Consider the following 20,809-nt stretch of genomic DNA (forward strand, 5'->3'; position numbering starts at 1 on the left):
TCTCCTCTGATGATTACAGGACAATTGGAAAACTTACATAATAGTGAACTGGAATTTCTTTAACATCTTCAACCATATGAAGAGGTGAGTCTGGTAGTTGATGGAAGGACAGAATTACAATTTTATACCCATCCCTGACAGTGAGTTTTTTCCAAAGAATCTTGCATGTAGCATCAATTTGTATCCCTGTGGATTTGAATTCCTTGTCTATTGTGTCAATTACACCACCTTCACTTTGCATCAGCCTACTGTTTTGATATACACTTAAATTTTCCCAAAAAATCTCACTCATATTTACTTCAGATATTTAAACAAGCTTTCTGTGCCTATTTCAATGTGGGCTTCACTGCTTTCCAAAAACACTTCAGACTCTGGCAGTTTGTTGTGAATTCTTCAGCTGTTAACTGCTAGGATTTTTTATGCTGTCACCTGGGGGGGGGGGGCATTACTTTAAATCTTACTTTAATGCTTTTGGGTCTCCTACAGCAATCATTATCTGGGCTGGACAGAGAGCTGCCTAGTCTAAAAAACCTTTGTGTGCATACCACACACAGTCAGCTACCTGGGTATCAGCCTGTGATGTGTAGTGCACACCTGACCCATTTACGGGGACCCTACAGTTCTCAACCCCGTGGCACAAGTCTAGGAAGTTGCAGCCCAGCTTGTGACAGAACTGTCAAAGTCTCTGGTTCAGTCCTTCCACTTGACTCAGAACCAGGGGGCCATGATCAGTTTTGGGGTCAATGAAGCAAATTGTGAGTCTTGTTGAAACTCCACATGCAAGGCCACTCATCTCGATCTGCTTGCAGTCACTAGAATGATCCAACTATTGTGTTAAATAATGATATTGATTTGTTGCAGTGGACTGTCGTTTAACAGAGTCATTTTTTGCTTATGAAAGAAAGCAATGATATTCCTGATTAATGATTGTATGATGATGTGGTAATGAAGCAATGGTAATGATGTAATGAATCAATGAGTATTGTATGTGAAGCAATAAAATGTAATGGAATATTTGAAGTAATAATGGGAAATATGAGAGGTATTGTGTGAAGTAGCAAGAGTTAGGGACCTTGTCTTTAAAGCAGTTTAATTTGCAAATGCACTTCTTCAGTTAAAGAAAGTATTTAATGAAGATACAGGCATAAGTGAACATTACATCTGGCTGTGTGAAGATAAAGATGGTTTTGATATGGTAAAACATCTGTGTGAACTAAAGCTATGTGTGAGCAGCACTGGCAGTTTATAGCACTTTAAAGAAGAAATTGAATGAAATATTAAAGTTCTGACCAATTGCTAACCATTTACTTCTGCATATTTTATTTTTCATTATTCTAAAAATTTGCTGTTTATGTCTTTGGTGTTAATGATTTCAAGTAGCAATGCACTAAGAAAAGTATGCTGCTAATTAACCACAGTCAATAAACAAACTGAATATGTGGCATTCTGACAGGATTAAAGCCTAGTAAAATTGTCATTTCAGAGACTTTCAGTAAAGTTTGGTAAATCCAGTAATTCTGATTTTTGTGTGTAATGACGTTGTGTATGGTATAAATGAGATAAGGCATGGTACAGTAGACTTACATTTTATTGAGAAAATATATACACAAATAAAAGACACACAAATGTTCACCATGGACACTAAGAATGAACTAGAGCCTCTGATCAAGTCACAGATATTACACTCACAACATGTCAGTGATGTTTATCGCAGTGGTTGTCCTCACAAAGTATAGATTTGAAGAACACCTTCCAGGCCCTTTAGACTGATTTATGCATGATAATTTAAAAACTTCAGCAAATATTTGGAATCTATATTTCATACATAGAAAGATTGGAGCCATTTTGTTCCAGGTGTAGAAGTAAGTATTATTGCTTTACTTAGAGTGTGTTTCATGTATTTTTCCATATGTCTGCATACCTAGAGCTAGTGAACCAAGGTGTCTGGGATATGGATCCACAGTCTGGACCTTTGAAAGGAGTAGGCAGGTCACAACAAAGCGTGTGTTACGTGTTTTAAACAAAACTGTGAGTTACATAATCAAATTCTCAGAATACGTGTAAGACAAAAAAAGAAAACTATTGCGAAAAGAACCAGTTTTATTAATCTTTTTCAAGTTTGAATGTGTGCAGTTGCCTATAAAACTCTACAGCATGTCCTTAATTTTTATATAATGATGATGACCACATGACGTTATTATAGGTGCTATGTCTGTAATGTTTTGGATGTCAGATGATTTAAGTTGTTATTATTTTTATGATTATGGAGAAATGATTAATAATCACTCATATACCACCGAATTATCAAGTCAGCTACTTCGTAATATCTGTCTGTACAACTCCTTTTTCTGGTGGGTAGAGGGAGGAGGGGGAGGGTGTTATGAATTTCCCAATTACTCTCATTGCACCTCTAATTATAATTAATTTTTTAATTTTACTATTTTTTGATTTTTGAACATTTTTTAAGTAACATTCATGTGACAGGTGCCTAAATATTGCAAAATCTTAAACTCATCGTTAAAGGCATTATTTTTAATGTACCAATTCTAATCGTACATGTAGGTTTACTGAAAATTCCATTAATCAAAAGTTATGACTAAGTGAACTTTTTACTACAGTTCCATTCAACTTCAAAATTTTCATGTTAGCTGGTATCTATTTGTGGACTTGGTGGCAAAACTCATTAGAAATACTGGCATTCCAACTTTTCTGAAACATATTTCTGTAAAACTAACTGAAGTTCAGGAGTAGCTGCATTTTCCATTACAGATTTTGCGTCTGTGCATTTTAGATTCTGACCTTTATCACCATGTTTTTGCTGAGCTAATTTTTAGACAACAGATGGCATACTTTACGGTTTGACTAAGTCATCAGTTAATATTTTTGCATACCTAATTTACCATAATTCTCCATATGGACCTTGTATTCATAAACAGGATATTACCAACGTAGATGTATAAAATGGTTTTATAAACTTTTCTAATTTCCTAGACCACAACATATTTCACAAACAAAATCACTGCTGATAGTCCATTCTGAGTGGCAAGATCTAACTTAGCCATTTTTGAAATGATTATGTAATTTTCAAGATCATAATATGTTCTGTCCAGTCTTTAAACACGAGGGGCATTCAATAACCACTGCAACACATTTTTTCTCAACCAGTTTCAGTTGAAAAAAATTAAGAAATTTTTGTGGGACATCGTGGAATATTCCCACTTCAGCCCCTGTAGTTTCATGAAGTTCTGACAGGTGGTGGTGCTATATGTAGCCTTCAAATTGCATCTATAAGGAGGTCATTCCTAGCAAAGAGCAGTCATTGAGTTTCGTTCGGTGGAAAACCGTATCTACACAGATATTCATAAGCACTTGCAGAATGTCTATGGAGACCTGGCAGTGAACAAAAGCATGGTGAGACGTAGTGCGAGGCGCCAACAAGGTCGCTCAAAACTGTCCAGTCTCCCACATGTCAGCTGGCCGCACACAGCTATGAAATCGAAGAAATGTCTTCAGCGTGTCCATTGCTACACAAATGCAAATGACCTTCTCCATGCCGCAATAAGGCCTCACACAAGTCTTTGCACCCACGAGGAGCTCACAAAACTTCCTCATCCACCCTACAGCCCAGATTTGCACCTTTCAACTTTCATTTGTTTGGCCCAATGAAGGATGCACACTGAAGGAAGTAATACATGGATGATGAGGAAGTTATTGCTGACATTGGCTCTGATGTCAACAAGCAGAGTGGTACCATGCGGGCATACAGGGCTTTCTGGTAAGACAGAATAAGGCTGTTGAATTTCATGGAGATTATGTTGAAAAATAGGGTTTTGTAGCCAAAAGAGTGGGGGAATTATATTGTGTAGTAGGATCCTGAATAAAACCAACCAGCTTTCAGAAAAAAACCTGTTGTTTTACTTACTGAGCACCTCTCATAGTTAAACGCCAACTAAAATTGTGTCTGGCCTCAGACATAGCATCAGCAATATCTAAGTGCAACTAGTCTGTAAAGAGTCTGCAGCTGGGAAGTAAACTCATAACATCTGTGCATAAATTTATTGCGGCTGTTGGAATATATGTAAGAGTCATGTATTGAAGTTGTAAATATCATGTCACCTCATATATTATATCTTTGGAAAGCTCTCAGTTAAATTTCAATTAATGCCTAAACATTGATAGGGAAATGCTTCAAAGTTATTATCCGTTTATGATGTTTCCATGTCTAAAAATAATCTGTGTTTTACTACCTGCCATCATGCAACTTAAGATGTCCATTAACAAGTAAAAGTATACTGTGATTGTATTTGCCACTGAGGTATTGTGTTATGGATAGTGTAGATATCTGCTTCACAAAAACATTTTATGTGAAAATGAATATGGTCACAATAGTGTTTTTGGTGGTAATAAATGTGGGAAAATAAGCCATATCATTTGGAAACCTGTATAGTGTATTTCATTTGCACAATTCCTAGAAATAAATTTACAGCTGTTTCACCAGACTCTGACAGATTAATGGACAATGCAGATAGGCACTGTCACAACCATTAGCCCATTTAACAAGCAAACATACAAAAATCATCTTTACCCATTACTGAAAAAGTGTTAAACCACTCAATAACGATACCTACTTACAAACAAAAGGATATTAAATCTATTTTAAAAACTGATCAGAACTAGTAATAAGATCATGCTTACCAGCAATCACGTTACAAAGCAAAATGTTGTCAGTACTTTATAGAAATTTACCAGACTTGTTGTCGGTTCACCCTTACTGGCAAAATGAACTTATTTCAAGAATACCTAACATAGAGCAGATTACTCACAATCGGCCGTGTGGTCTGAGGTGCCACGTACCAGACTGCACCGCTCCTCCTGCCAGAGGTTCGAGTCCTCCCTCGGGCATGGGTGTGTGTGGTGTTCTTAGCATATATTAGTTTAAGTAGTGTGTAGGTCTAGGGATCGATGACCTCAGCAGTTTGTTCCCTAGGAATTCACACACATTTGAACATTTGAACTCACAATCGCATCGGACACTGCAGGCAAGCCGGCAGAGAAGTCGCAGGTACCGCCTCGGTGCCTGCCTCAGGCAACCATTGAACTCGAGGCAGGCCAGTCGAGGGAAAGAAGCCATGGCCTCCGCCAGCACACCACCCATTGCTTCTCGGTTCCGGAAGAGGTGCAGTGTCAGGCCCTCTGCACACAAAAACACATCATCTGGGATCACATCTGCTTTTCCATTACAACTTTGTAATACGTCAGTGTAAGAGTATGCTTTTCCATTACAGCTTTGAAATATGTCAATGTAAGAGTATGATATCAAGTAGCATTCAGTAGATGTAAAAGGTTAACTGGTGGCAGAGAAGTTATAAGAAGCGACTGAAGTCAATTTTGTAATGTACAACAGAGTAGCAGATGATAAAGCAACTACTGTTCATGCAGCAGCTTCTTTGAAGTGCACTTGAATGTTTTGCTCACAGTGCCATATCCGTACTCTTTAATATGAAAGGTGGGCAGGTAACATTGTGACATGAGACACAGTGGTATAGTGTTCCAGCACCTCTGGCAACTTCAGGCGGGATGATTCTCATAGCCCAGTCAGAGATGAACACCGATCTTAAAATGGATATCAGTCCCATGCAGACAATCATTTCAGCCAGGACCGTGTGGTACTCACCACCATCTCTGAATGATAGGTGACACACCAAATCGCATGGGCAGATAATATGATCCTGAGCTGCTTGAACCCTACTACCAACTCAGCTGCCTCACTGGGTGATTTCACTTCAAATCATACAGGTCAAGTCAACTTGTGGTCATGAATTTCTCTGGAAAAATATATATTAGACCTCTATAACATAAGTTTAAAAAAATAAAGTATTTTCATTTTATCTTAATTTTTGTAAATGGTACGGCCCATTGAAAAATGTATATTTTGTAAATTACTCTTAAAGCAGCGGAGAACAAAAAATATAACTAATAAACTAAAAGTACTGGAGATGTGGCAGATGTTTTACATTAAAGCTCCTTGTTACTGTGTTGAAATTTAGTTATGGGCTTCCTTTGACTTCCAAATTTAAGACAAAAATACGAGATTTAAGTCAATTGTTCCACTTTTTTTTTCTAATTTGGAAAGTCACACAATGCTATCTTTTCTGTCATGTTGGCAGATACTATGATGTAATTATAAACAGTATCTTCTCTGCTCCAGCTATCTGTATCATGTAAATATTTATTACTAAAAATGTAAAAAAATTACTTTCTTATGAGTTTTTACAAGTTATTTACTCAAAAAACCCCATCTGAAAACTTTTAGGAATCACACAAAATATAGTTTGGTTAGTATGTTAGTAGTAGTGCAAACACAGTGAGCAATATTTTTCTGTGTAAAGTGTTAAAATTTTCCAACACTTCACATATTTCACATCACTGAATTTCTAGAGTAAAATATGCATATTGGAAACACTGTTTCCAGTGCTCTTCTGTTTTTAACAAACGAATGAGAACTTGTACAGAAACCATTCTGCTTCGATTTTTGTGTTTGGTTTGAAATTTTTGTCAGATTCAATGTCAGTGGGGAAATTCAGTAGTGAAAGAATGGGGTTTGTGGACTATGAGAAAAGACACAAGATGGTGGTGTTCAAGAAAAGTGAAAAACAGTTCATAGTTGTTGGAAATCTGTCAAGGGTACTGCATAAATATCTTGGTCCTCAAGTATTGGTATTAGCATCAAATCCATTGTGTGGGAATTGCTGCAAGAAGAAATTTAGTGACAACCTACCTGAATGATTACCATCACCTAAATGTGAAGCTGCAGAAGCCAGTGCAGATATTTATATTCCTGAGTGTGCTGTAGCTCCTAATATGTCCTCCTTTAAATGTCCAGGAAAGGTAAGAAGCACAAGAAGAAAAAAGTATGTAAAAATAAAAGTGGAAGAAATTGAAACAAGTTTTACACAAGCAACATCTTCATAACTTTGTGAAGTGTATAATGTAGATACACTTGATGCAGGACCTGAAGATAGTGATATGGGCACAAAATGTGATGTATGGTTTCAACACCTAAACACTGCTATCTCAGCAGCCACCTATACTGACACAGTTACTGACACTGAAATGAGGTAGCTACTCTAAGCAGCAGATACAGACATACATACCCACTTCTTCATACTATTTGATATCAAAAGCTCGTAAAACAAAGAGTGAGAAAGGTATTTGGACTTGCCCATGTTCTTACTGTGGACATCTGTTGCAAGATGATATGCTTAATCTTGCTCTGGAATATTACCTAAGTGATGACAAAAGATTGCAGCAGCAAAATCCTAACCAGGCTGGTGTTATCTCTGCTAGAGAAAATAGTAAAAAAGGTAAACAGATATATGACAAGATCAATAAGAGGAGCATATCTCCTAATGAAAAAGGAGAACTCAAATTTAAAAATTGGTCTCATAAAATTCTACTCCTTATGATCAAAATGGGTAAAATTCCAGCCAGTGAAAGAAATAAGCACATGTATTTACTGCACTAATTTGAAACTTGTTTGTTTCACCATAAGCAGTATCACAGGAAAGAAGTAAACAGAGATAGACCCGATGCTTCTGTGTATATGTCAAGAGCTGCAAGATAAATTTTGGTTGCAGAACTGTACAATGTGTCCTGGTGCTAAAGTGATGACTGTTGAAGCAGTAAACCTTCAGTATACTGACAGTGACATAACCTATGCATTGTGGGAGGGAGAAGAGTTGGTGAGAAGTTTGTTACAGAGGTTAGGTATTTGGTCATGAAAGGAATAGCTCACCATCATATCTGGAGGATTCAGAGATAGGCCATAGCAGAAGTAAAATCAGCCACATCGCAGAAGACCGAGGCATTAGTTCTTCGTTTTCCGACTTTGCTGAAAACTGTCTGTTGCTTTGCAGAATGAAATTCGAAGTTATCACTGGCACATATCACAGGATCAATATTCACAGGTGTTGCCCACTTCCTTGGAACATCACACTGTTTTGCTATTGTCAGTGATGATCTCATTCATGACAGTGCACATGCATGCTACACTGTCAGCATCATAATTGATGACATAGCATCTAGAGGCCATGCATTTCCTAAACATGTGTATGTGACAGACGAGCATCTGATTTCGAAAACCGCTCTCAGCTTTATGAGCTTGGTCAACCCTGTAGTACGGGAATTAAAACAAAAATGGATATTTTCAGAAACTGGTGGTAATTTCCAAGAATGATTGCCTATCAAAGTCCTGGGTTGCATATCAAATGTGCGATCATAAATCGATCATGCGACTCTGGTGGCGGGCGTTATGACTATGTTTAGGGTGGTCACTATGGCAACGACAAAAGAAGAGCATTACAAAAATACTTGTAATTACAAAGGAAACGACTTACCTTACTCGTCGCTGGTGTTGTCATCATGTGAAAGTCCATGGGATGTGTATGCTACAGGGACAATTTCCTTTTTGCCATAGCCTGAGTAAATTCTGCCAATATCATGCAAGAATATGGGTGGAGTGTCACATGCGTTAACTTTTCCCTGAAAATGCGAGTTGTGGAAACAGAGGTACTGAAACAAGTGTAGTTCGTCTCTTTGTCCTGGACACCTTCTCTTTTAATGAGAGACTTCACAGATTTCCACAGCCACTCAAGTGTTCTGTGTGTGCACACTGGGGTCATCCTAAGACACGAACCGCACAGAGTGGTTGACGAACTCGTGGTAGAATCCTTCTGCTCTGAGTGTCTTATAGGACTTAAACCCATCTGTAATGACTTTACTACAAGGTAGTATGAAGTGCTTTATCAGATGCACTAAAGTGACCTCGTCTCTGGACAATACTCTGACAATGAAACACCTCCGGGACTCTTGTTCTCTTCCACCGAATACCCAAATATGATCGTTTCACTCTTTGAAGGTCATCCTCTCTGGTTCTTCCTTCTTGCTATGTGAGAATCGTCCACTTCAACAACTTTACTTGGTCCACCGATTGGTGCACTGTCATTCGTCACTACCACATAACACACTTCTCTGCAAAACCTGAAATAGTCACACACGGTATTAGCAGATAAGTCAGTTTCCAATGCTGTTGCTTGCAAGGTGTAGTCTCAAATCCAGCAAGATAGAAGAATTATGCTAGTCTGGATGGATAATCTGGAAGAGTCAAACCATGTATTCTTCCTGATACTAATTCGTTTTCAGCACTGTCCGCAATGAAATAGTAACAGTATTTCAGCACTGAAACTCTTCTTAAGAAGTTTTACACACTTTGAACCACCACAGTCTATACAGTCCCTACTTTCCTCATCTGGGAGTACTCTATATTTGCGACAAAAAGTCAAACAATTTTCTACGCTGGATAAGCATGGAATTAGATTTGTCCATGTGAAAGAATCCGCTGAAGAAATGTCAAGAACACCAGACATCCCACTCACTACCGGCATAAATCGTCTGGGTTTCGAAAGCAACTCACAAATAATATGTTGTGGAATGTAATTTAGAGCAACTAAGGGAACGATGGAAAACAGATAAAAATGATGATCACAAATAATTGATCATAATGCCCACTACCAGATGATCAATTTACGATCGCACGTTTGCAACCTGTGACATTGATAGGCAATCATTCTTGGAAATTGCCCAACTGGTCGTGGAAAAAGTGCCTTTTATTGGGTAGGCGGTCTCTGTAAACACTTCGCAACAAGATTTAATCTCCAGCATGAAGCTGTTGACACTATGCTACTGGGTTTGTACATACCATATCAACATTAGTAACAATCATATATCTAAAAACAAAGATGATGAGACTTACCAAACAAAAGTGCTGGCAGGTTGACAGACACACAAACAAACACAAACATACACACAAAATTCAAGCTTTCGCAACAAACAGTTGCTTCATCAGAAAAGAGGGAAGGAGAGGGAAAGACGAAAAGATGTGGGTTTTAAGGGAGAGGGTAAGGAGTCATTCCAATCCCGGGAGCGGAAAGACTTACCTTAGGGGGAAAAAAGGACAGGTATACACTCGCGCACACACACACACACACATATCCATCCGCACATACACAGACACAAGCAGAATCATGAAACTTTTAATTCTAAATGAAGGGAATTCCATTTAAAAAAGAGAGAAGAGTCATCTGCTATGAAGCCTGTGGTAGAAATTTAATCAAGTCACTACTCAGTTGCATCCCAAAGTGGCACACAAATTGCAAGAATGGTTCACCATGAAATGCAGCCTGTTACTGTGTATGAAATGCAGAGACCACAGAACACATTAAAAGACTTTGTAGTGAACCATTTCATTTCTTATGAGTATGACAATCAGTGGTGGGTGAGACAGATAAAAAGTGTCTCTCATGAGCTACAAGATATAACTGTCTTCTCTTGACACCTCATGGTCCTGCTAATGCTTTCAAATGGCCATCATCAGAAGATCAGTGTGCAGTTCTGATTTCCCAAGTACTGCTCTTGTTGGATCATCCTTGTCTGTGTGCAAATTCAGCTCAGCTATACAAGTTCAATGAGAAACAGATGAAAAAACAAAATGAACTCTTTTCAACAGTCCAGTATTGAGTGTTACATTGTAGGCAATTTTAATTCATGGGAAGTCATGAAGAAGTAAAATCTTGACAGTACACAATAATAATTAGTGAATAATACCATAAAAAGAAAAATGGGTATAAATATTCTATTTTTGTTATAATATGCTTTTGAACAAAATTATGAATTGTTTTCCCACTCACTTATAATGTTGTAAAGTAATTATTTTGATTCAGAAATACCAGTTTTGCATGACATTTACTTAAAATCAGTGATCAATTTAAATATTTAAGAGCCCACACTTTTTTAATGTTGAGAGTGGAGCTAGGTCTACATAAAAAATTTCTCACATTTTGTACAGACAATTATTGCCCACTCTGATTGTACATTCCCTAAGTACAGTGACCAACTAACATACCATGAAATTTTTAGAACGTTTAGGATGGGGGTTTTAGAGAAAATAATTTATAAATAACCAAGAAATTTCAGATTCTTTCATCTTTATGTACAAATATTGTGACAGTTTAAGAATTTCATGCATTAATGTCATAGCTGACAGTTAGCAGTCCTTCCACTTTATCACTTATCAAGACAGTTGATATCCTGTGACTATTCATATTTTCAAAACATAATTTTGAAATTTGTAAAGTTACACATTTTCATAGTTTATTTAAAAAAGAAAAAGAAAGAGAGAAAGCTCAGAAGTGTATATGCATTAAATCATGTTTCATAGTATTGGGAACAAAACATTTACTGAAAAGAAATTCAGATCACCATCACTTACTTTTGGTTCCTTTACTACAGTTTTCCATTTTTCACAAACACTCTCATTTAGAGAGGTCTGTAGCGTTTTAACAAATAATCAGAAAATCAAAATATTGTAGCTTTATAGATGTGTCATGTGGAACTTCAACACATATCAGAATACTTTGAAATAGTGATGTGACACATTAACTCCTGATCAGTATGATTTGACATGAAATCACCAACTGGAATTTGAAGTCTCTACCAGAAATCCCTTGGACTCTTCTAAATATTGTAACTGCACAAATCTCTATCAGACCATAGACTCTCATTGTATGCCTCATGACAACTTGGCCAATCCACGGATCTGATTGTGAAATTGTGCAGTGACTGTATTTGTTGTACTGTGTAAATGAAGGAGTGTCTAGCAATAACTTCACATGGCAACTGAAATGTAATTGCCACACTAGGATTTAATGCTATATCTGATCCACAATTTTAATAGGTATTTAAATCCCTGCATATTTCATGACCTGAAACTTGTCTTTTTGGGAGTATGGCATATGCTTATGTCACATATGTTGTACACATATTATGTCCGATTCTGTGCTGTTTTACACCATATAACTGCAGGAAGGGTGTTAAATTTATCTACAGTGTTCAGCCATGTGGCACAGTCTTACATTCTGAAACATGTTGTCAAAGTTATTGGCTTTCTACAGAGCTTATTCTCACAACCTGACTGACACAGTGAACAGCACAAATAAAGACAAATTGCACTTTATACTTTCAAAGTATTCCAAGGTGGAAAAAATTTCTTAAGTGTAACCCCCCCCCCCCCCCCCCTACCCCATATACACGCAAAAGTAGGCACAAAGAGGCATATTTAGGCCCAGGCAACTGCCTATGGTGGTGGGAATGCAAATCTAACAGTGAAATGTATATAAATAACATGGGCGACAATCAGCTCAAATTTCATGAATGTTTTGGTAAGGCAGTGGAAAAAGGACAGGTTTTGTTTTAATAATGACATAACAGTATGGCAATGTGTCCAGTATTCGCTTTATTCAGTGTCATGTCTTATCAAGTGGTATGTATTAGAAAGGCAAATCTCTTTGCCTGCAGTTAAGCTTTTTGATGGGAGATGCACTAAAACTATCAGAGCAGTAACCAGTGTCAACACTCAACAATGCCCATTCAAATTCCAATAAAATAGTGCCAGTCATTCTAGCAGCCAGCCAATTGGCTGGCAGTTCTCTTTAATTTGAAACTGTGAACAGTGCAATGATTTACTGTTTAGTTTGTGATTTATAATTCATTATTAATTAACATGAGTGTCAATCAGAATAGAGTATGTGTTTCCCAATACTGGGAACTTGCGAAAGATAAGGCTTTAAAGAAGGAGGAAATTGTGATAAAGAGTGCAAAAATCAATCTGCTATTTAAAAATAAAACAAAGCCAGTTAGTTTCAGGCTAATCTCAAGTCTAGGGATGCCAGAGTGTACAAAATGTGGAAGTTGTGAACAGTATCAAAAATGGGCAGTGTGTGGTTTACCAGAGCCAGTCATTTCCCATATTTGAAACAATAATGACAATATGGAAACAATCATTTCAGTTGACCCAAATGATGTATATAAAGTGAGCCATGATAATGAATCAGTTTCTGATGATCCTGCAAAATGGATTACAAATGAATTACTTTGTGATCATTTTGCTAAATCAGGACATCTGGCATGCAATATGGATTGTGATTTCAGTAATTCATACAGGCATTATACAGCATTTCCAAGCTACTTAAATAAAGGTTTGTTTTTGAGTACCATGTGTTAAGAAACAACAAAGATTATTTTTATTTTACTCTCAAAGCAAGGATAGTGTATTTTATGTATCATGTTTGTTGTTTAATGGAACATCTTACTTTCCAACACCTAATGAGGGATTTAATGACTGGAAAAATGGTCAGTTCTGATTAACTGTCCATTTAAATTCAGATGATCATAGAAAATATGTGTTACCTTTAAAAGCTAGACAAAAAAATCATGGGGAGAAAAGGTAAGAAACTAACATCTCAGCTTGAGATGGAAGTAAAGTACATGAGGTACATGTTAAAATGAGTCGTTGCTGTGGTCAAAAACTTTGTCATACAAGGCATGGCATTCAGAAGTCACAACTATGGGGTTTGGGTCAACATACTGCTGAAATTTTGAGATGGCACTACAGCTAATAGTAGAAAATGGCCCTTTTCTAGCTAAAATATAGAACCTTACACAGAAAAAGGAAGTACATCATAGCTTTCATTTCAAACATGTGAAGAGTTTATATTAGTTATGGCATTAAATGAAACAACAAGTTTACAGTTACCAGTCACCATTTTGTTTATTTCCATGACGCGTTTCAAAGGTTTAAACCTCCATCATCAGGTGGATTAACATTAGTTAGTCTGACATTTGTGTGTGTTGTGTTACGATTTTTTGGAGGAACTTGTGGCACTGTCTAGTGGAGAAACAAGACACTATTTCAGAACATGGTTTTGGGTTTCTTCTGACAAAAAATTAATTCCTGAGTCAATGCCGTGCAATTAAAAAGCTCGGTGTGGATTTTTATATCATGTGGGGCTTTACCCCCACGTACCAGATATCTGAAAATATGTACGTATGCATGTATGTATGTTCAACATCTCATCCTTAAATGCTGTATCAATTTCAACCAAACTTGGCATACATATCACCTGTTATTTGGAAAAAAGCACTGCGGGGTAAGAACCACCTACCTTTCAAAGGGGTGGGGGTGAGGTTGACAAAGAAGTGTAACACACCATAAGAAAAGACCCAGACTATATTCATCTAGTATTTGGGAATGTGAGCACTTAGCAACTTGCAACAAACTTTACACATAATTTCAAATGTTAATGAAGCTTTTTTCCTGACACTTCTCACAAATGATGATAAGAAAAGTTTATTGCTTACATCTACATCTACATCCATACTCCGCAAGCCACCCGACAGAGTGTGGCGGAGGGTACCCTGAGTACCTCTATCGGTTCTCCCTTCTATTCCAGTCCCGTATTGTTCGCGGAAAGAAGGATTGTTGGTATGCTTCTGTGTGGGCTCTAATCTCTCTGATTTTATCCTCATGGTCTCTTCGCAAGATATACGTAGGAGGGAGCAATATACTGCTTGACTCTTCGGAGAAAGTATGTTCTCGAAACTTTAACAAAAGCCCGTACCGAGCTACTGAGCGTCTCTCCTGCAGAGTCTTCCACTGGAGTTTATCTATCATCTCCGTAATGCTTCCGCGATTACTAAATGATCCTGTAACGAAGCGCACTGCTCTCCGTTGGATCTTCTCTACCTCTTCTATCAACCCTATCTGGTACGGATCCCACACTGCTGGGCAGTATTCAAGCAGTGGGCGAACAAGTGTACTGTAACCTACTTCCTTTGTTTTCGGATTGCATTTCCTTAGGATTCTTCCAATGAATCTCAGTCTGGCACCTGCTTTACCGACGATCAACTTTATATGATCATTCCATTTTAAATCACTCCTAATGCGTACTTCCAGATAATTTATGGAATTAACTGCTTCCATTTGCTGACCTGCTACTTTGTAGCTAAATGATAAGGGATCTATCTTTCTATGTATTCACAGCACATTACACTTGTCTACATTGAGATTCAATTGCCATTCCCTGCACCATGCGTCAATTCGCTGCAGATCCTCCTGCATTTCAGTACAATTTTCCATTGTTACAACCTCTCGATACACCACAGTATCATCTGCAAAAAGCCTCAGTGAACTTCCGATGTCATCCACCAGGTCATTTATGTATATTGTGAATAGCAACGGTCCTATGACACTCCCCTGCGGCACACCTGAAATCACTCTTACTTCGGAAGACTGCTCTCCATTGAGAATGACATGCTGCGTTCTGTTATCTAGGAACTCCTCAATCCAATCACACAATTGGTCTGATAGTCCATATGCTCTTACTTTGTTCATTAAACGACTGTGGGGAACTGTATCGAATGCATTGCGGAAGTCAAGGAACACGGCATCTATCTGTGAACCCGTGTCTATGGCCCTCTGAGTCTTGTGGACGAATAGCGCGAGCTGGGTTTCACACGACCGTCTTTTTCGAAACCCATGCTGATTCCTACAGACTAGATTTCTAGTCTCCAGAAAAGTCATTATACTCTAACATAATACGTGTTCCAAAATTCTACAACTGATCGACTTTAGAGATATAGGTCTATAGTTCTGCACATCGTTTCGATGTCCCTTCTTGAAAACGGGGATGACCTGTGCCCTTTTCCAATCCTTTGGAACGCTACGCTCTTCTAGAGACCTACGGTACACCGCTGCAAGAAGGGGGGCAAGTTCCTTCACGTACTCTGTGAAGAATCGAACTGGTATCCCATCAGGTCCAGCGGCCTTTCCTCTTTTGAGCGATTTTAATTGTTTCTCTATCCCTCTGTCATCTATTTCGATATCTACCATTTTCTCATCTGTGCGATAATCTAGAAAAGGAACTACAGTGCAGTCTTCCTCTGTGAAACAGCTTTGGAAAAAGACATTTAGTATTTTGGCCTTTAGTCTGTCATCCTCTGTTTCAGTACTATTTTGGTCACAGAGTGTCTGGACATTTTGTTTTGATCCACCTACTGCTTTGACATAAGACCAAAATTTCTTAGGATTTTTTGCCAAGTCAGTACATAGAACTTTACTTTCGAATTCATTGAACGCCTCTCGCATAGCCCTCCTCACACTACATTTCGCTTCGCGTAATTTTTGTTTGACTGCAACGCTTTGGCTATGTTTATGTTTGCTGTGAAGTTCCCTTTGCTTCCGCAGCAGCTTTCTAACTCGGTTGTTGTACCATGGTGGCTCTTTTCCATCTCTTACGATCTTGCTTGGCACATACTCATCTAACGCATATTGTACGATGGTTTTGAACTTTGTCCACTGATCCTCAACACTATCTGTACTTGAGACAAAACTTTTGTGTTGAGCCGTCAGGTACTCTGTAATCTGCTTTTTGTCACTTTTGCTAAACAGAAAAATCTTCCTACCTTTTTTAATATTTCTATTTACGGCTGAAATCATCGATGCTGTAACCGCTTTATGATCGCTGATTCCCTGTTCTGCGTTAACTGTTTCAAATAGTTCAGGTCTGTTTGTCACCAGAAGGTCTAATATGTTATTGCCATGAGTCGGTTCTCTGTTTAACTGCTCAAGGTAGTTATCAGATAAAGCACTTAAAAAAATTTCACTGGATTCTTTGTCCCTGCCACCCGTTACGAACGTTTGAGTCTCCCAGTCTATATCTGGCAAATTAAAATCTCCCAGAACTATAACATGGTGGGGAAATCTACTCGAAATATTTTCCAAATTATCCTTCAGGTGCTCAGCCACAACAGCTACTGAGCCAGGGGGCCTATAGAGACATCCAATTACCATGTCTGAGCCTGCTTTAACCGTGACCTTCACCCAAATCATTTCACATTTCGGATCTCCGTCTATTTCCTTCGATACTATTGCACTTCTTATCGCTATAAACACGCCTCCCCCTTCACTGTCCAGCCTGTCTCTGCAGTATACATTCCAATCTGAGTTTAGGATTTCATTACTGTTTACATCTGGTTTCAGCCAACTTTCTGTCCCTAGTACTATATGGGCGTTGTGACCGTTTATTAATGAGAGCAGTTCTGGGACCTTTCTATAGACGCTCCTGCAGTTTACTATTAGCACATTAATATTGTTATTCCCTGTTGCATTTTGCCTACTCCCAGCTTGCCGCATCTCAGGAGGCGTCTTGTCGGGCCTAGGGAGGGAATTCTCTAACCTAAAAAATCCCCGTGTGCACTCCACACGTACTCCGTTACCCTTGTAGCCGCTTCCGGCGTGTAGTGCACGCCTGACCTATTCAGGGGGACCCTACATTTCCCCACCCGACAGCGGAGGTCGAGAAATTTGCACCCCAGATCTCCGCAGAATCGTCTGAGCCTCTGGTTTAAGCCTTCCACTCGGCTCCAAACCAGAAGACCGCGATCGGTTCTGGGAACGATACTACAAATAGTTAGCTCTGATTCCACCCCGCGAGCGAGGCTTTCCGCCTTCACCAATTCTGCCAACCGCCTGTACGAACTGAGGATGACCTCTGAACCCAGATGGCAGGAATCATTGGCGCCGACATGAGCAACAATTTGCATTCGGGTGCACCCAGTGCTCTCTATCGCCGCCAGTAGGGGCTCCTCCACATCTCGGATGAGGCCACCCGGCAAGCAGACAGAGTGAACACTGGCCTTCTTCCCCGACCTTTCCGCTATTTCCCTAAGGGGCACCATCACCCGCCTAACGTTGGAGCTCCCAATAACTAATAAACCCCTCCCCCCGTGTGCCTGCTCGGACCTTGCTGAAGGAGCAGTCACATGTCCACTCACAGGCAGAGCGGGCGATGCCACACAGCCAGCCTCCACATTTACCCTCCGCCTCGTGCACCGCGAACACCGCTGAACCCGCCACTCCCCTTGGGGAGAGGGTGGCCCAACCACGCCCAGTACCCGCAAAGATGTCTCGACAGCAGGGACAGTGGGTGAAGCACGTAACACCTGGGGTGTACCATGCGACACACCAGACTCCCCACTGCCGCTTCCCTCCGAGGCAGCAGCCTGAATACGGTTGACCGCGGACATCAAAATGCTCAGCTGTTCGCGAACAGTGGCCAGCTCCTCCTGCGTCCGTACACAGCAGTCACACACCCTATCCATCCTACGGAATCAATTTACTGAAGAGAGTTAATCAACTTTTAACTAGACTGCTAATTCACTAAAGGCGGCTGATTATTGACTACTCTGTGATTGCTAGCCACTTCTTGTAGAAAACAGTGAAAATAGCACTACCTGTCTCTGGACTGTATTGAAAACAAACACTAACACTACTGGCACTATGGTTGACTAAAGGGACTCTCTCTGACTGTATTCAAAACAAACACGAAATCTATGGAACACTATTAATAGCACTCGACAATTATAGCTTCCTAAAAGCAAAAACACACGGAAGAAGAAGTGACAAGTAAGACAAATATAGTTAATACTTAAATTAAGGTAGCTCGCTGCACAGCAGACGTGAAGCACATGGCGGTTAGGAAGACACTATATTTTCTCTGTTCAAGCAGTAAAACTGTGACAGTTATGACATTTTAGTTTATTACTTCTTTACTATTAACGCCATTTACAAAACATTTTTCAGACTGTACGCATATATACCACTGAATGTACTAGTTCAGGAGATATGATGTCATAAAGATTGAGATGCATTAAAAACTACCACATCCCGCATTAAACTTTAATTTATTACGTATTCTCTATTAATTCCATTCCCGAGACAGTTTGCATGCAGTATCCACATATAACACTGAATGTATCTGACAAATTACAACACTGTACAACATGTAGTACAGGAGATATGGTGATGTAAACACTGAAAACTGTGAAAAACTAGGTCTTCTTAATCATCATCCTCATCATCATCGTCATCATCACTAGTGTTCTCCCCTAGGGCAGGTCTTTACATGTAGCTCTCCATGCAGTCCCGTTGTTTGCTACCCCTCTTCATTTTCTCATAATTGATTTCTATCCTTATCCTATCCATCATCTGGTATCTTCTGTGTTTTCTTATTCTTCTTCTTCTTCTTCTTTTTCTTTCATTTACCATTCCTTCCATAGCATCTATTAGTGAAGAATCTATTCCATCCAGTGTCCAAACTTGTTGTGTTTCCTTTTCCTAATTACCTTTAAAATTTCTCTCTACCTCCTCATTTCTCACTTTGGCTACCCATTTTATCCCATCCATCCTCCTCCAAATTCACATCTCATCTCAGAATAAGAATAAGAATAAGAATAAGAATAAGAATAAGAATAAGAATCTTTATTAGCCGTTCAGTATTTTCTTATACAAAGGGCTTCGTCAATAAGTTCAATTACAGTATAGAGATGGTTATATTCTCATAACAATGTATATATAAATCATGTGAAATTTAGTGTAGTACAATAGCACACATTTGGAATTTTATATATTATTAATTTTACAATAAAAAGGAAAGCATTATACAGATTTAAATTAAGCAGGGAGTATTCATGTTGATGACACTGTGTCATTATCATATACATGTTGATAACACTATGTCATTATCCTAAGCTATTGATACAAATTTAGGTCCTACTACAGGCAGAGGTACCTTTCTCTATGTTAAAACAGCAAATCTTCCATTTTACAATCTTTAAATTCATCAACTGAGTAAAATGCTTTACCTTTGAGCCATTGACCCAATGTTGTCTTAAATTTACTTTTAGATACTGTTTGTACAGTTTTAGGGAGCATATTAAACAGTTCGAGGCCTACATATTCATAACTATTATGTACCTTAGACAGCCTTGAGTATGGCAGATCAATTGTGTGGTTTCGTCTTGTATTGTGGGTGTGGACAGATGACCTAAGGGGATATTGAGCTATGTTTTCTTTTACGTGTAGTAAGCAATAATAGATGTACAAACAAGGAACTGTCATGATGTTAAGTTTTTTGAAATGTTCCCTGCATGTATCCCTGGGAGATAAACCAACTACACATCGAAGAGCCTTTTTTTGCCATCTGAAAATTGATATTGAACTGGGAGAATTTCCCCAAAGCAGAATACCATAAGAAAGATGGGGGTGGATATAAGCAAAATATGAATGCAGCAGTAAGTTTTGGCTGACATTACTCCTAAGCTTATAAAGTAGGAACATAGCACGTGCAAGTTTAGAACAGACGTATGTGATATGTTTATCCCAGCTAAGTTTCTGGTCAATCATCATTCCTAGCAGTTTAATGGACTTATTTTCTTTGTTTGATACCTTCAAATTAAAGAATATTTCCTCAGTTTTTGTTTCATTTATGAATAGGGAGTTTGCACTAAACCAATGAACTGATTTTTCAAATATTATATTATTTTTTTCTTGTACAGATCAAGAGTCTGTCCTGAATTGATAAAAGTTGTATCGTCTGCATAGAGGACTGTTTTACAGGGTAAATACTGTGGCATATCATTAACATACACTACAAACAGGAAGGGCCCAAGTATGGAGCCCTGTGGCACACCTCTTTTTACTGTTTGTGGGTTTGACAGCTGCCCATTTACACTAACAAATTGTACTCTGTTGCTTAAGTAGGATTCTAATAATTTCAGGGTGTCCTCTTCCATGCCGTAGTGTCTTAATTTCATGATCAAAGTACTATGAGATACAGTGTCAAATGCTTTACTCAGGTCTAGGAGAGTAGCACATGAGATTAATTTATTTTCAAAACCATCATATATATCACTAACAATATTTTCAACTGCTTTAACTGTGGATAGTTTAGACCTGAATCCATACTGTGAGTTACTTAACAAATTATTCCTCTCAAAATAGTGATTCATTTGTTGGTGAACACAGTCTTCGATTATTTAAGATATTATTGGGATTAATGAGATAGGGCGATAGTTG

The 20,809-nt window shown here is 38.5% G+C and overlaps 1 protein-coding gene across 1 annotated transcript in view; it reads right to left on the reverse strand.

Annotated features, from left to right (window-relative positions):
- LOC124620157 overlaps positions 1-20,809 on the reverse strand; it is an 88,016-nt gene that overhangs the window by 18,093 nt on the left and 49,114 nt on the right. The window contains exon 6 of the mRNA XM_047146827.1: positions 5,020-5,193. Within this exon, the coding sequence (XP_047002783.1) occupies positions 5,020-5,193 (174 nt within the window). The remainder of the gene's footprint in view (positions 1-5,019; positions 5,194-20,809) is intronic.

This window comes from Schistocerca americana, chromosome 6 (genome assembly GCF_021461395.2).
Source record: "Schistocerca americana isolate TAMUIC-IGC-003095 chromosome 6, iqSchAmer2.1, whole genome shotgun sequence".
In the NCBI taxonomy this organism is placed as follows: Eukaryota; Metazoa; Arthropoda; class Insecta; order Orthoptera; family Acrididae; genus Schistocerca; species Schistocerca americana.